This window comes from Salvia miltiorrhiza, chromosome 6, assembly GCF_028751815.1.
Source record: "Salvia miltiorrhiza cultivar Shanhuang (shh) chromosome 6, IMPLAD_Smil_shh, whole genome shotgun sequence".
Lineage (NCBI taxonomy): Eukaryota > Viridiplantae > Streptophyta > Magnoliopsida > Lamiales > Lamiaceae > Salvia > Salvia miltiorrhiza.
The window spans coordinates 12,734,052-12,749,630 of NC_080392.1; the positions used below are offsets into that span (position 1 = coordinate 12,734,052).

The 15,579-nt window shown below is 41.7% G+C and overlaps 3 protein-coding genes across 3 annotated transcripts; 1 reads left to right on the forward strand and 2 right to left on the reverse strand.

Moving 5' to 3' along the window:
- Positions 1-4,136: 4,136 nt before the first annotated feature.
- On the reverse strand, positions 4,137-5,915 carry LOC130990504 (uncharacterized). Its single transcript, XM_057914733.1, has one exon. It carries the CDS (start codon positions 5,913-5,915, stop codon positions 4,137-4,139), a length of 1,779 nt encoding a protein of 592 aa, XP_057770716.1.
- Positions 5,916-7,196: 1,281 nt separating this feature from the next.
- LOC130990505 (uncharacterized) lies at positions 7,197-9,714 on the forward strand. The gene is made up of 4 exons (XM_057914734.1): positions 7,197-7,204; positions 7,306-7,768; positions 7,946-9,282; positions 9,378-9,714. The coding sequence occupies exons 1-4, from the start codon at positions 7,197-7,199 to the stop codon at positions 9,712-9,714; spliced, it is 2,145 nt and encodes a 714-aa protein (XP_057770717.1).
- A 2,108-nt stretch (positions 9,715-11,822) lies between these two features.
- LOC130990506 (uncharacterized) lies at positions 11,823-14,189 on the reverse strand. Its single transcript, XM_057914735.1, has 5 exons — positions 14,139-14,189; positions 12,459-12,985; positions 12,149-12,395; positions 11,984-12,067; positions 11,823-11,930 (listed from the first exon to the last, which is right to left on the reverse strand). The coding sequence occupies exons 1-5, from the start codon at positions 14,154-14,156 to the stop codon at positions 11,823-11,825; spliced, it is 984 nt and encodes a 327-aa protein (XP_057770718.1). The 5' UTR covers positions 14,157-14,189.
- Positions 14,190-15,579: the final 1,390 nt, after the last annotated feature.

Below are 15,579 nucleotides of genomic sequence, written 5' to 3' on the forward strand. Positions count from 1 at the left end.
AATACTTAATCCGGACTCGACTGTGAGTCGACATATCAGTTGCAACAACATATTTAATCTCTTCAATGGCATGGGGCCACCATCCCTCCGAACGGGCCTGGTTTGCCATGATATCAGCTGCCGAGTTGCCTTCCCTGTAAATATGAGAAATTTGTAAGCGAAAGTCCAAAAGAAACCGAAGGGTACTTTTCCAAGTAGCTAAAAAACGCCACGGAACATCTTCGGATCGAGAGTGAAGAAGGTTAACAATATAAGAGGAATCCGATTCGATCCAAAGGAAGATCCATCCTCTGCTGTGGGCAATAGCAACTGCATACATGATCGCTAAGAGTTCCGCTTCGAAGGCGAAACCAACACCACCTTTGTAATGAAAGCAACCGCGAACCCATCCCCATTTATCACGAAAAACCCCACCAGCGGCAATCGTTCCAGGTGCTCCTAAGGCCGACCCATCAGTATTAACTTTTATCCATTGGCCAACAGGTGGCCACCAATGAACCTCGATCATGATGGGAGGGGGAGCCGCCCTAGTCGCCACTCCAATACTACGCATGGCCAGATAGTCCGACCAGGAGTTAGACGTGTTGCCAAGCTTTTTAAAATTCAAATCCATTTCCTTAAACATGACTTTAAGGAACCCCGTAATCATCTGACTAAGAAAACTCTTCTCATTGAAAATGATATTGTTGCGACAGTCCCAGATCTTCCAAAGTAAATTAATGATGCCAGCTTTCCAAAAAGAAAGAACTTGAGAGCTAAAATTCTCATTCCAAGCAGCAACAAGAACGCAATGAATATCAAGAAAATGAGAATAATCTTTGTTAAACCAAGCCATGAACTCTCTCCAAATAGGTTGAATAGAACCACATTCCCAAAACAGATGGTTTATGCTTTCCTCCGCCACACCACAAACCGCACATCTATTCGGCCCCATCATACCTCTCGTCATCAAACAATCAACAGTTGGCAGTCGTCTGTGAATAAGACGCCAGCAAAGCAGCGAGCGCCGTTCCGGGATGAACTTCTCCCATATCCAACTTCCCCATCTAACCTTAGGAAAATGATGTCCTTGAGTAGCGTAGGCAAGGGCCGCCGTGACATTACCATTGACCGAGGACTTCCACAATCTACAATCTCCCTCCTCACCGATAGGGAGTAAAAGAATGTCCACCACCACGTCCGGAAAGTTAATAACAAACTCCGCCGTGAAATGCCAAATACCATCATAGTAATAATCTTCCACAGCTTGATTCAAAAAATCATGAATAAACGGTGGAATTCGAAGCTTATCAATCAACTTGTAACCCAACCAATCATCTTTCCAGAAATACGTATTCATACCCGTCCCAATGTAAGCAAACGAGTTATCCACCAGATCATCAACATGTTGCTTGACGCTTGTCCAGAACGGCGAAGAAGCCAGATGATTTTTAGCATAGCCAAACTTGGTCAGGTATCGAGTTTTTAAAATTGAAGGACCATACTCCTGACCATGAATGATCCTCCAGGCCATCTTCATAAGGAAACTGCTATTCATAGCAGAGAAGGAACGAACTCCAAGACCACCCTCCACACGAGGAGCACAAACTCGCGTCCAGTTCACCGAACAGGAAGGTTTAATATCCACACTACCTGACCAGATAAAGTTACGGCAACATTTATCCAGGTTATAAATCAAGGATTTCGGCCAACGGTAAATCATCATAGAGTGAGTCACGGAACTTTGTATTACCGAACGAACCAAGCAAATGCGCCCAGCCATAGAGAGATGCATACCTTTCCAACGGGAGAATTTATTCACAATTTTATCATGTATAGCGGCAAAATAAGAGGCACGAATGCGGCCAGTGAATAAAGGAACACCAAGATACAAAACCGGGAGCGTGCCCATGGGAAACCCAAGTTCACGCCTAATACCCACTCGCATGTTGTTGACGACCCCGTTAGAAAAGAAAATATTGGACTTTAAAGTATTACAATTCTGCCCAGAAATTTCACCGTACAGATCCAAAATTTCCTTTATTTTACGAGCATTCCTGATGGAGGCTTTGCAGAAGATCAAGATGTCATCGGCATAAAAAAGATGAGTGGGAAAATGAGCACCACGGCTGAAATCCATAGGAGCAAGATGTCGTGAATTGACACAATTTATAAAAAGGTGGCTGAGCACGTCCTCCGCAATGCCAAAAAGAATTGGCGAGAGAGGATCCCCTTGTCTCACACCTCTCGAGCAAGCGAAATAACCACTCAACTGCCCATTATAAAAAATGGAGATACGGGCGGACTGAAAGATAATAGTGATCCAGTTAATAAACTTCTCATGATAACCGTTAACACGGAGCACCTGAGTAATAAAACTCCAACTCATAGTGTCAAACGCCTTGCTGATGTCAATTTTGCAGGCCATGTTGGATTTACGACCCGTGCGATTCATGCAATTAAAACCCTCCGACCCCAGCATAATACAATCATGAATTGACCGACCTCCAATGAAACCGAACTGGTTACCCGAGACAGTTGCCGCCGCCACCAAACCAAGCCGAGTGGCGAGAATCTTCGAAATTATCTTGAAGAGGAAGTTAGAGAGAATGATTGGACGCAGATCCGCCACAGTATCAACAGACTCTTTCTTCGGAATAAGGATCAACGTACTGGAGTTACAACCAGTCGGCAAATACGAGTTCAAGAAGAAAGCCTTAACCGCAGAAATAATATCCACTTTAACAATATGCCAGCAGCTATGAAAGAATCTCCCAGAGAAGCCATCCGGACCCGGAGCACTGTTAGAATCCATCCCAAAAACCGCAGCAGTAATCTCATCGTCATTCGGGGTACAAATAAGACGGTTATTCTGGTCCGTAGTGACACACTCATCAATTATGGCTTCCAACAAGGTGCGTTCGACATGATTCTGACCATCCTGTTTGAAAAGATTCGAAAAGAAGTCAATTATATGCTGTTGGATCACATCCGAATCATAAGTCATCACACCATTAATTCTCAAATGTGCAATGCGATGGTTCTGTTTCCGAAAACGAATCATACGGTGGAAGAAGGCAGAATTTCTATCCCCATCCATTAACCAATTGGCTCGACTTTTCTGCTGAAGGAGCATGTTCTTTCTTGTCAGAGTGACATTGAGATTAGCTTGGGCCGCAATTTCCTCGTCAAAAAGATCTTCAGTGTAACCTATGTCAGAAATCTTTTGCTGCACATCCATCAGATTTCGCTGACCCTCCTGAATTTGCATGTCAACATTACCAAAAGTCGTCTTATTCCAGATGCGGATGTCACCACGAAGCCTCCGAAGTTTGAACATGACTCTAAAAATCGGGCAACGAATATCAGCACTTGCAGACCAAGAATCCTTCACCATATCAAGAAAACTCGGATGAGACACCCACATGTTAAGGAATTTAAAAGGTCTTCGAGCAGTAGTATTATTCGAGCTGCACTTAAAGATCAAAGGGGAATGATCCGAAGTCACACGAGGCAAAGCATGGGAAACAATTTCCGGCCAAATCTCAGCAAAGCCTATAGAGAAAAGAGCTCGATCAAGCCTAGACTCGACATGTCTAGGTAGAAGACGTCGACCAGACCAAGTAAAATAGAGACCAGACGTGGGAGATTCAATGAAATTAGTAGCTTCGATAAAATCACAGAAATCCCTGCAAGCACTCCTCGAAGGCATAGCCGTGCTCAATCTCTCATGAGCACCCTTGACAGCATTAAAATCCCCAATGAACACCGTGTTCCCCTGAGTAAAAGAAAGCAAATCCTCCCACAAATTCCGGCGAGTCATCTGATCATTGGCTCCGTGAATAACAGCTACACGAAAATTAGCATTTTGCCAACTGCACTCGGCGATGATAGCCTGCTCCGAAGAATGGATAATTCTCGTAGCAACAGAGGGGTGAGCTAAAAACCAGATGTTGGAACGACGCGTAGCCCTGGAGTTTTGATGACGAGGTACCATGTTAATAGAACGCCAATAGCTCTGCCTCACTTTATGAAATCTGACCTTGGGTTCAATCAAGCCCACAATAATAGGCGAAAAGGAGTTACAATGCTCCTTAAGGAGCCGTTTGGACTCGTCCGTAAGACCACGGACATTCCAAACAAGCATATTCATTGAATTAGAGAGAATTCCTGGGCTGGGCTTCCCCCAGCTCCACTTCATCAGCCCAACTTTTGGTAGCAATGTTATCCATTGTACTAAAATTATCCGTATTACTATAATCTATGATATAGTCTCTCGGTTTATGTCCCGACTCCACCGACTTTCTAAGCCTGCTTTTGATATTTTCTTGCTGCTGTAGCAAGGCTTTATTGTGATTGCGGGCAGCTTGATCTTGTTTGGAAGGCCTTCCCCGACCACGTTTCGGCAAATCGGAATGTTCCTGAGTCGCCTGCAGCGAAACTGTTTGATCCTTAGCTTTCAACCTCTGCACTTTCTGGTTCTCCAGATCGATGAAATTAGTATTAGTATCCAAGAGCACCTGCTGTGTCTCTTCTTTCTGATTCAAAGAAGGTGTCGCCCGTTCCTCCGTCAACTGTTTGTTAGGAGCGTCTTGCTGTTTCGGACCTCTGACTTCATCCAGGTCCGACGTCTGTTTTTCCTTGTCCATGTTATCCAAAGAGTCATTGCCGCCCATGCACTCATTAGTCTGATCAACATCCTCCGACCTCTGCAAAATTTGCGCAGGCGAAGTAATTTTATCTTGAATCATCATAGTAATATCCAATCTCTTCCGTGAGTTGCTGGGTGATGAGCCAATCCCCTTTACCGTAGATATGGTTTCCTGAATCTCCAAGTTCTCCAAAACCTCAAAACGGTTATCAGTTTGATGATCCCCTTTTTTAGTAAAATCAGGACCAGACAGATCCTTGTGTGTAGCACCCTGATCATCAGATTTTTGTTTCGCAGTTCTTATGCTTGTCGCCCCATGTTTGATTGGATGCCATTCCGGCTCTTTAATGATTGGCACCTCCTCGGTCGATTGCTTTTCCTTTCTTCCCTTACGACATTTATCCGCCGAATGTCCGGTAATTTTGCATCTGGTACAAAAAAGAGGAAGATATTCATAACTAAAATCAATCTTAAAAGCATAATCCCCACCATCAATAGTGAGATTCTCCGGTAGCTTCTTAGCCAAGTCAATTTCCACCAGAATGCGAGCGAAATGAGCAACTTCATCATCCAACGAGTTGCCGTCTATTTTCAGCGGTTGCCCAAGCCAATGACCAATCCCTGTGAGAACTTCCGGATGCCAAAATTCGACTGGAAGTTCATAAATTCTCACCCAAACTTGAGCAAGAGATGACGATTCCTTATAAGGGTTAAAATAACGAACCCAGTCACGCAGGCGTATGGAGCCAGCCTTCAAATCCCATATGACGTGAGCTTTCGCTGTGGCTTTGTCCTCTGGAGTGGTGAATTTTAACGTATAATAGCCTTTTCCCATAGGCATTAAAAACCAAGGAGATTTAATCGCCCAAAGAGATTGAAGTTCAGATTTGAGATCACGCGTGGTTCTCGGTTTCTCTCCTTTATTCAACAATAAACGTCCTATAATGGCATGCTGGAACTTGTTGGCTTGGAAAAGTTGCAGATCACGTGGAACTTTGAGAACTCCATTATCACCAATATTGATCGGACGGAGCGCCTGAAATTTATGCGCAGGGATATCAGGTTTTTTGGTACGTTGTGGAGCCGTGATCCTTGCATAGGAGTCTTTAGGCGTCGTAGTCTTGTCAACGGCCGCAGTAGTTTCCGAAGACAAATTCGGAACAGTAGTTTCCTTTCTTAACGAAGCACTAGCGGTAGCAACTGACGAGGGTTGAAAGTTATTCGACACCGGTGGGAGGTTAAGCCCCCCCTTATCTGCCGGAGAGATTCGAGGCGAGGCAGACATCGCCGGAAAACGAAAGACGGCGCAGCAGGAACTAGGGCTAGGGTTTCGCGTAGAGAGGAGAGGTCATGCTTTTTGAATTAAAATCGAAGGTTTTACAAGTAAATCGTACGCTAATTAATCAATGGAAAATAAATACTAAAAATTAACACAATCGATATTAGCACTCAAAACACACATTGGAACAAAAATAAAATCTGTCCGACCGAAAAAAACAAGTGTCCGACCGGACACAAGGTTTTACCGGCCGGACACACATTTGTTCCGATCGGACAGATGTTTTTTTGGTTCCATTGTGTGTTTTGAGTGCTAATATCGATTGTGTTAATTTTTAGTATTTATATTCCATCGATTAATTAGCCTTCAATTAACGGACATATATTTTTTTTAAAAAAAATTTGATGATAAACGACAAATATGATGTGAAATAGCCTTGTCAGTAAAGTACTCATGTCAAACACTCTAATTTCATTGAAATTCACGTGAAATGAAGGAATCTTTGTTTATATATGAGTGAATTCTCTCATCCGAACACTCAAAGTGAAAAAACACTCAAACTTAATAGAAATTCTAATATTTTCCAAGTGGTGAAGCTATTATTTGTGAATTCTCTCATCCGAACGTTTAAAGGTATGTCATTTTACGTTTGAAATGTAATTTAAGTTGGTTATTGTTTATTTTCAATGTTTTGTTTTATCCTATATGCTTATGTGAATTATTAGCATATTATAGCATACTATGATTTAAAGCTACGTTTGAAGGAAATACATGTGAATTAGAGCACATTCTATCATGTTTTAAAGTATTAATTAGTAGTTATTACTTACATTTTAGTTCTATACATATATCTTGCTACATAACTCATGTTAATATGCTCGAAAATCATGTGTCCGCCCGGACAAGTGTCCTTGAAAATGTGTCCGGTCGTGTGTAATTATATATTATGTAATACACGGCCGGACACATTTCCTCGGAAACTTCCCCGGGCGGACAGATGCTTTTCGAGTGTATTAACATGTTATATGTTGTATTTTTACATTTTATTCCCTTTACATCATATATTTATTTATTTATTATTTTTTCTGTAGATGAATGAATATGGGAGATACTTTTTGGTTAATTATGGAGGTGGCTTCAATGGTTATGAGTACATCGACGGCTCTTCAAAGAGTTTGCATATTTTCGGAGACACAATGGCCACTACGGTGTACATGATAAATCACCTGATGTTGGAGAATTCATTGAGCACTAATTACAACTTGTATTATTTGACGAAGGGATTAAATGGCAGGGTATACAGTAAAAATCTTCTTGCTGATGACAATGATTTGCTTCAGTTGCTGGTGTCCCAGCCACATTTTCCTGAGATTTATGTTGTCGAAGACGATTATAGTGGAGAAGTGTATGTTCCTTCGTTCGATCTCCCTCAATCTTCCGGGTATGGAGGTGAATCCAGTGCAACATTCGAAGGTGGGGACGGATCGGAAACAATCCAAAGATATGTTTATTTAGACCTATCAGCCGGAGATTCACCGGCGCAAGAAATTGTTGAACCGTCGGTCACTTGGGGTAATGATCAGTCAACGGGTTGGCCTTCATGGGATGAGCCAAATCCGTACCATTACGATCACCTAACAACTGATCGTTGTTGGGGTCCAGCTGATGATCAATATACGTACGAGCCTCAGTTTGTGGAGAATGCTGGTAATGTAGATGAAGATTATGTTCCATCGTCTGAAGCCGAGACTGATACAAGCGCCTCTGAAGACTTGTCGGAGCCAGAGAACGTGAGAAGGGCGGGGATTGAATATACAGGTTGGCAGAATTTGCAGATCGATGACGATGATGACGAACAGGTTCCTGGAGCAGATGAACTAACTAATTGGTTAGTTCCGGTTATCCCGTTGGACGCTGCAGCGGCACTTGTGGATATTGAAGATTATCAGCTACTGTCTCGGGAGTTGTCAAAGAATATGTATTTCAATAGCAAAGATGATATGATCGTTGCAATCGGTCTGTGGAACATGAAGCAGGGCAAGGAATTTTCTGTCACCAAATCAGACAGCAGACGAATTTACTTCAAATGCAAGCATTCAGATACGTGCCCCTTCAAGCTCCATGCATCGTCACAAGATGGAGCCATTTGGGGAGTGTATAAGTTAACCAATGAGCACTCATGCGACGGTGAGCTAGGGTGCGTAGCGCGAATAAAGGCCCCCGTAAAAGTCGTCGCAGCATATTTAGCACAGAAAATACACGACAACTGCGAGATCTTGAAGCCGAAGGCTATCCAGCTGGAGCTGCGACGTGAGTTTGGCGTACAGATCAAGTACGATGTTGCATTGCGAGCCCGTAATCGAGCGACTGAGATGGTTTATGGTCGACATGATCAGTCCTTCGAGATGCTGCCCAAGTACTTATACATGTTGAGACAATCCAATCTTGGTTCGATGGTGGAGTGGGAAGTTGACGATGATGGCCGATTCAAACATTTATTTGTTGCTCTTGCAGCTTCGGCTACCCCTTTCATGTTCAGCTTACGGCCAGTGATTGTCGTCGACGGCACACACTTGAAGGGCAAGAATAGGGGTATTTTGTTTGTTGCAGTGACGAAGGACGGCAACGAGAGTTTGTTCCCACTCGCGTATGGTGTTGGCCCGAAAGAGAACGATGAATCGTGGACTTATTTCATGTCACGCATTCGACGTGTTTATGGCCAAGCCAATCCACATTTGATTGTCTCTGATCAACATATCTCCATTGCCAATGCTATCAGGAATGAGTTACCAAATGCCACCCACGGCCTATGCTACTACCATTTGCAAAATAACCTGAAGCATTACGGTAAGGCAGTGGTCGAGGTGTATCGACAAGCTGCATTTGCGTACGAGAAGTCCGACTTCACTAGGGCTATGAACTCCCTGAAGGTTATGAAGAGAGCCGCGTACGATAAACTAATGGGGATTAGGCCGAAAAAGTGGGCTCGTTCGATGTGTCCTGTGCCTGTGCGACGCTACAGTTTTATGGCATCAAATGCTGCTGAAGCTTTTAATTCCAGATTGTTGTGGGCAAGAAGACTTCCTATCTGCTCGATGTTAGAGGCAATCAAAATTGTTATTGAGAAATGGTTCAGCGAGCGACTAAGGGCTGCACAACAAATCGAGCAAGGCTTGACTGCTGAGGCCGGTAAAAGGGTAGCTATTGAAGTCCAAAAAAGTCGTCGATACACTGCACAAAGGTTGAGTGGCATGAAGTATAAGGTGCAAACTGCTGACAGAAGCTTTAAGGTGGATCTGGAGAAGAAAAAATGCGAATGTCGAGTATTCCAGCTAGACCAACTGCCCTGTTCTCATTCAATCGCTGCAATAAGGTACGCGCATTATTTCTAAGGCGGGTTCAGTGAAATGTAAATATGTTCTAATGTTCGTTATATTGATTACTGTCGGAGTTTGTTTGTTTTTATAGTGAGGCCGGTGATACGATCGCGGAGTATGTAGACTCGTACTACACGAACGAATTTCTTATCGATACTTACTCTCGCGAAGTTAATAATCTCCCGCCGAGATGCCAGTGGTTGGTTCCCGAGCACATCGCTGAGCAGGTTGTATTACCTCTGATTGTAAAAGGTCAATTGGGGTGCCCAAAAGAAGGTAGACATCGAGGTGGTGGTGAAGGCAGCAACATACAAGCAGATGAGTCTTCTAGTATCAGGCGTCGTAAACCAAAGAAGTGCAGCATCTGCCATGAAGAAGGACACAGCAAGAGAACGTGCGCTGGCAGGGCGACTGAGCCTAGGGAGTAGTGGTTTGTATTTGTGTGTTGTAACAGTTAATGATATTGATTGAATTATCTTATTATTCGATAAGCTGAAATGATTAACTGGAAATAAAGTTCGTTGAATAACCAAATAGAACCACACATGAATGTAACAATATACAACACTATGTAAAACCAAGTCTACTGCATCGGGCCTTCCAAGTTTCACACAACGAAAATATAGATCTAGCAATCTTGCTCCTATATGCCCTCACGTTGCTATTACCCCACTCAATGGATGGAGAGCCAGATATCAGTCGTTCAGCATACATGCAGATGAAAGGCCCGCAGCTGACAGCGTCCTGCTGCTGAAACTGAACCTCCGCTGGAGCAAACTCCGCCGTCATAATTGGCCACCTCTCATTTGCCACTGTCGAATCAATGGATGTGTCGTCTAGCCACTTCGACAACTGAAGGACAACTGGCAACAATCTCAGTCAAGGTAGTAGGTCACCATATCGAGCCCTTTGATTTTGAACACTAAGATTGTGGAATACTGGGTCATAGACCTCGCAAACGGCTTCTCCTAACCGAATCCGACATAGGATAAAATGGTGACCAATTATGACTGGCATGAGAACCTATGACAAACCACAATGAATTGATAAGAAACAACGATAAAGCACAAATGACTAATGACAAATAATTGTTTAACTGATTACCTGTGTGGCATCCATCCATCCTATTTGACCAGAAGGAAGTTCATGGCCCCGAAGTGCTTTTCCACGTATAGCGCAGATCTAGTCTATCTCAGGCTCCCAACCATCAGCCATTGCTGTACTAGTCAATACATGATACTCCGCTGGAGTAAACTCACTTCCTGCCCACTTCACCAATAGAGCGTCCCACTCTTTCTTGAGGTATATCTACAGATCAAATAAGTAATTAATAATTTATATCCGCACCAATGAAAACATATAAATAATGAAAGTTTACTTACAAACCAATCCGTGTCTACTATGACTGTGTTATTCATATTTACGTCATCAAGTAAATCCAGGGAATCTCGAAGTCTATTTCTCAAGGTCAAAAAATACAAGTCAATATCCTGCAACAAAGTTAAAATCAGAAAGTTAGTAGAAAATAATTTAACAATGTTAAAATCAATAGATTATTTACCCCAGTTGTGAATTCCTGGCTGACATTCTCCACCCGCGCGAAGTCGTCGTACTCCCGCACACCACCACTGGCCTTGATATACACCTCACCAGCCGCTCGACATCTAGCAACCCACTTCTCATAATGGTCACTGCAGTGTTGTGTCACTGGACGTGGCATTCAACTATTAACCCAAGGCGATCTCTGAAAGTTAGACGGACGCCTCACCCTTTGACTGCGACGCGGTGGCTGCTCTGCCTGGTGCTGCAGCAGCAGTGCCTGTGGCTGCTCTACCTGTGGCTCAGGCTCCTACGTCTGAGCCTGCCCTGCAGAACTAGACTGTCCCCACTCATATGGTGCAACAGAAGTGAGCGGCTCAGCAAAGAATATCGGGGGCTCTGTCCTATACTGCGGCTTCAGGAATGGGGAAGAGCCATGAGGGTAGACATAGGTCGACCAATCAAAAGTCTGTTGTGCCGGTGTGTAGTCGCCCTGACCAGACTGCATCATGGCCCGCCACTGCTCGTTGTAATCCGGGGTCTCTGCTGGGCGAGAATCATAATCTGAAGGACGTGCATCATAATGCTGGGTCTCTGGATGGCGTGGTTCCTCATCTCGGGGGTCGTCGTCGCAGGGACGTGAAACGCTTGGCCCTGAAGCGTCGGGCCCTGAAGCACTGGGTGGGGCTCTGTGCTTTGGAGGAGACCGTCGCTGGTAATCATCAGGGGACCGTCGCTGGTCATCATCATCAGGGGCGTCAGACCCTTGGAAATGTTTGCTCTTCTTGCACCTATCCTTTTTGCCCTTGCCCTTCAGTTTATCCAGGAATTTGCCGAAGGCCTTCTTAATCTCCTGACGGATCGTCTCCTTCACCCACTTACGGTCCATCTCACCCTCGCTGGGACTGGATACAGTCCGAGATCCGCTCGTCGATGAAGAAGTATGCGGCGCTGGGCGCTTTCCCGGATCTACTGAATGACGAGCCAGCTCGTGAGGTCAAGCATCCCTCACAGGGCCCCGAACACTGTGACTACGAGTCATACGAGGTTGTCTAGGTACATCCTCCTCGTCCCCGCGCTCCTCCACAACACGGGCTCCGATGTGCTGTGGAAATTGGACACCCCGAGCTAATGGGTTGTCGGGGGCCTGAAGCTCACCGAGAGTTCGCCCGATGTCAGCGCTGATATGAAGTAGTGACTCGCCAGATCGTCACCATCGGGCTCCAGGGGCAGGACACCACCCTAGAAAGCAACATAGATAATATATTAGAACATAAGTAAAACCAGTAACGGTGAAACACTAACTCTGAAATAACTGATTACCTGTCCCTCAAATAGATCTCGCAAACCGTGAAGCCGGGGCTTACCCCTGAAAGTCCATCTCAAACATCGAGGGTGCGCTGTCGGATCACCGCTAGATGCTGCCACCATCTGTCCGAGGCCCGGGACGCGCTCCAATGCCCAGACATATAAAGCCCACGAAGGACCGTAGAAGTGATACTTCTCGCCGGTTCCTATCTCTGTCGTACAATGGCATAACATCTTATACGAATACGCGCCCCAGGGGAATCTATCAAATGCAACCAGATCATCCACCAACACCCAAAGCCACGGCTATACCCGCGCATCCAACCCAAGAACAAGGGTGTGAGCCACACACACGAGGATAACACGAAGGTACAGGCTCCCATCCTCATCATCCACTCGACGATCCAAATTGCACACGCGTTTGATGAGCGCCTGTATTGTCATGGTTCGCCCACCGCAGAATCGTCGGTATGCCTCCACGCGACTGCAGTCGTGCTGTAAAGTCGCATCGAACATCGATCCCCCGAAATTGAGCCCAGTCACTAATGCGTAGTCCGCAGGGAAAAATCTGACTCGTGCTCCGCACAGAAAGAAGCACATCTCATCGGCTTCTGACACAATCTGCCTCGATACAATCTGGTGTAATGTTTTATTGCTCTTCGGGCCGGGCCTCCAATCAGTGAAATGCCCAAAACATGATGCTCTAAATCTTCCCAATAACCCTTCATTGCACTGTTCGCCGACCACATTTAAAGTTTCAACCAGCTCCGGAAAATGCGAATCCCTATAGTAGGTGCTGATAGCAACCTCCGTCTGGTCAATAGTGTCGGGACGAAGATATGGGACATTCGCCTATTCATTTACAAAATGAAAACCATATTAAATTCAGTAAAATATTAAAAATAATACAAATAGGCATAATTAAAAAACTGCAATTTAATTAATACCAAGCAATACCAAGCAATTTAATTAAACTGCAATTTAATATTAAATTCAGTAAAATTCAGCAAAATTCAGTAAAATTCAGTAATATTAAACTGCAATTAAATTTAGTAAAATATTAAAATTCAGTAATTCAGTAAAATAGTAAAATTCGAGTAAAATAGTAAAATTTAGTAAAATATTAAAATAGTAATTCGAGTAATATTAAAATTCAGTAAAATTCAGTAATATTAAAATTCAGTAATATTAAAATATTAAAATTCAGTAAAATTCAGTAATATTAAACTGCAATTAAATTCAAGAAAATTCAGTAAAATTCAGCAATTTAATATTAAATTCAGTAAAATTCGAGTAATTCAGCAATTTAATATTAAATTCAGTAAAAATTCAGTAAAATATTAAACTACAATTAATACCAGGCAATTTAATTAAATTCAGTAAAATATTAAAAAACTGCAACTTAATTAATACCAAGCAATAACAGTTTCAATAATTAATAATTAAACAATTATAATTAAATTAAATTCAGTAAAATAGTAATAATTAACGTAAACATACAAATAGATTTAATAAAGTATTTTATGCCTAAAGAGCAACTATCCGGCCGGTGAAGTGTCCGGTAAAATGTATCCGGCCGGGTACATTTCAGATTGAAACTGTTCCGATCGGACGCATTATTCCGGGCATAGTACCGGCCGGATAGTTGCTCTATAGGCATAAAATACTTTATTTTATTAAATTGCACAAAACACACATAAACAATGCAATGTAATACCCAGCAAAACTCGCAATAATAATTCAATAATGATTACTTAAACAAATATAATTAAATTAAATTCAGTAAATTACTAATAATTAATATAAACATACAACTAATTAAAATGGAATAGTTTATGCTAAAAAACGATCAGTCCGGCCGGTGAAGTTCCCGGAAAAATCAATCCGGCCGTATGTTTCATTTAAATAATGTACTCGGCCGGACCAATTTATCCGGCCGGACCGATCGTTTTTTAGCATAAATTATTCTATTCTATTCAATTTCATGAAAATTAAAAATAAAAACCTGTGAAGAAGATGCCATGGATGATGAAGAAGCTTGTGTCCGACGTGTTTCAATATTTTGAACTCTCTCGGTGGGTAAAAAAAAGTGAAGAAGCCGATATGTATATATTGGTGAGTAAAAAATCCTAGTGAAGGAAGGTAAATATAGTGTTAAATAGAGATAAGATATATGGACGAAAAAAAGTGATTGAAGCCGATTGTATCGGCTTTATGTCTATCAAAAGATAATCAATTTTTTTAGAAAGATATTTTTGTCCTTTATGTATCGGTTCTTGCATAATTCACTTGGTAACATGCATGATTTTTTTGGGTAACAAGCATGCATTTATTTGGGACGGATTTTGAGTATATATATATATATATATATATATATATATATATATTAAATTTAAAGATATGGATTAATTAACACGATATATATAGTGTTATATACTATACTATACTATATATCAACATTCAAGAATAACACAATATATATATATATATACAAATAATTTCAAAGAATATATGTATTGAAATTAAGATATTAAAGGGAAAAAAATAAAAAAAATTAAGATAGATACGCATGGATATATATTATTAGCTTCTTGACTTTTTTTTTTTATTTTTATGAAATTGAATAACATAGAATATTTTATGCCTAAATAATATCTATCCGGCCGGTAATTTTCAAGGAAAAATGTGTCCGGCCGGGTCATTATTTACCTGAAATGTACCCGGTCGGATACATTGCTCTGGCCATTTCACCGGCCGGATCGATGCTATATCGACATAAAAGTTTTTATTCTATCTATTTGTATCTTTATATTATTTTTTACTATTTTGCTGAATTTAATTTAATATATTGTTTAAGTGTTAATTAGTGTCCGGTCGATAATATTTACAATTTAAAGATATGAACACTATATATATATACAGTGTAAAAAAAATTATTGCATGCACTCAATGTAATCATTTCGGTCAACATCACAAATTATTGTAAAAAAATGCATTGAAACTCAAAAATGTGTAAGATGTGTAAGACTGCCGAAATGATTACAAAAGATGTTGACCCACTTAAGGGTTATTTAGTAATTTAGGGCATGGATAACTTTGCATGATAAGGGTGGACATTTTTCAAAATATGAATAAGGAATGGGGCACTTTTGCCTATTAACACAAATTTTAAATACCATGCATTAATTTTTATAAGCAATTTATCTTTAAATTCATGATAAAAGCTAAAACAAAAACTAATGATAAATAATACTCCCTCCGTCCCCAAAATAAGTTCCTCTTTGGGGACGGCACGGGTTTTAAGGAAAAATGGTAAAGTGTATTGATAGTGGGGAAAAATATGTTATAATTAGTATTGAGAGTGGTGAAAAGATGAAAAAGTGTTATAATTAGTATTGGGAGTGGTGAAAAAGTGAAAAGTAAGAATAAATAAAGTATTATTAATG